Raw genomic sequence first — 1,310 nt, 5'->3', positions numbered from 1 at the left:
CGGGTTAGGGGTGGGGTGCAGGGAGTGAGAAGGTTCTTCCGGTTGAACGGCAAGAGCAGCCGTTAAGGAAAAAGAAGTGGTTTCACACAGGGCAAGTGAGGCTGTGAATGACCTGCCCCCTTGTTCATGTTTTCTCGAGTAGCGGAAAGGTGGAAGGCCAGCAGAACGGTGAGCCGGCCCCAGCCCCGGGCCCGGCGGAGCCAGCCGTCCCTTCTGATGCCACAGCGTCGGGCACTGCCGGGAGTCATCCGAGTGATCAGATAGTGCAGAAAATAGAGGAAGTCCTCTCTGGGGCCCTTGAGACTGAACCACAGCGTAAATCAGGTAAATGAAAACAAGGGTTTCGCTTGGCGAGTGTGTTTTTTTTCTTTAAGGAGGACACTGTTAAGCTTAAATATAATCCTTTTTTAAAAGAGAGGGTTGTGTTTAGTACAACCGTCTTTAAGCATTTGCTTTTGTATTGTTTTACAGTCATTTTACTATCTTTTCTGTTGCTGTGTTGAATAGCCTGTGCAAGTTAGGTTCTGTTGATGGACAGATGTGTTCTAGAGCAGTGTTTCTCAATCTGTGGGTTGCAAGAATATATGAAAGGGTCGTGAACAAACTTAAAACATTGATTCTTCTTTAAAGGAGGAAAATGTGGGAAACTGGCTTTTCCCTTGCAGGCTGGCAGAGCTCCAGCTTGTGAGGGGCTGCTTGGGGCCCCCTATGCCCCAAACACTCGTCCTCTACCCTGCACAGAGGAGCGGAGGGCAGAGGATAGTGGGTCAAGAGTGAGGGGCTCTGGGTCGGGACTGGCCATTGATGTTTACAAATGGGTCCTGGTACAAAAAAGGTTGAGAACCACGGCTCTAAACAAAATTTTGGCATGTGTGGCCATACCCCATCCCCTTTCCTTGCCCAAGCTGCTGCTTTGCCTTCTGCTTCCTGGTCTGTATTCCCTTCCCAATCTTTTGCTCTGTGTTTTGCTTCCTTCCCCATGGTCCTTATTCCATTTGGTGCTCTGCTTTGTTTCCTGCCCTGCCTGGCACTGTGCTGTTTGTCCTCTCCCTCATCTGCCACAGGCCATACACAGAGGTTGCCTAGGCCACTTGTGACAGGCTGGCCACTCCCGTTCTAGGCCCTGAAATTGATTTATCCACCAAGCACTATTGAGGACTCAGAGGAAAAATAATTCGTATCTCAATTTTTATTCACCGGTTATTCTACATTTAGGTTTTGTTTATGACTGTAGTAGGTAGGAAAAATAATCAGTGGCACAGTATAAGGATTACTTTAATTTTTACATACTTTGCTATGCAGTTCATATT

At 47.7% G+C, this 1,310-nt stretch overlaps 1 protein-coding gene across 1 annotated transcript in view; it reads left to right on the top strand.

Moving 5' to 3' along the window:
• The first annotated feature begins 15 nt into the window (after window positions 1-15).
• LOC112551738 (protein MLP1 homolog) overlaps window positions 16-1,310 on the top strand; it is a 17,558-nt gene continuing 16,263 nt past the window's right edge. The window contains exon 1 of the mRNA XM_025214437.1: window positions 16-324. Within this exon, the coding sequence (XP_025070222.1) occupies window positions 108-324 (217 nt within the window). The 5' untranslated portion in view covers window positions 16-107. The remainder of the gene's footprint in view (window positions 325-1,310) is intronic.

Source organism: Alligator sinensis, unplaced genomic scaffold (genome assembly GCF_000455745.1).
Source record: "Alligator sinensis unplaced genomic scaffold, ASM45574v1 scaffold996_1, whole genome shotgun sequence".
In the NCBI taxonomy this organism is placed as follows: domain Eukaryota; kingdom Metazoa; phylum Chordata; order Crocodylia; family Alligatoridae; genus Alligator; species Alligator sinensis.
This window is presented reverse-complemented; position numbering and strand designations above follow the sequence as displayed.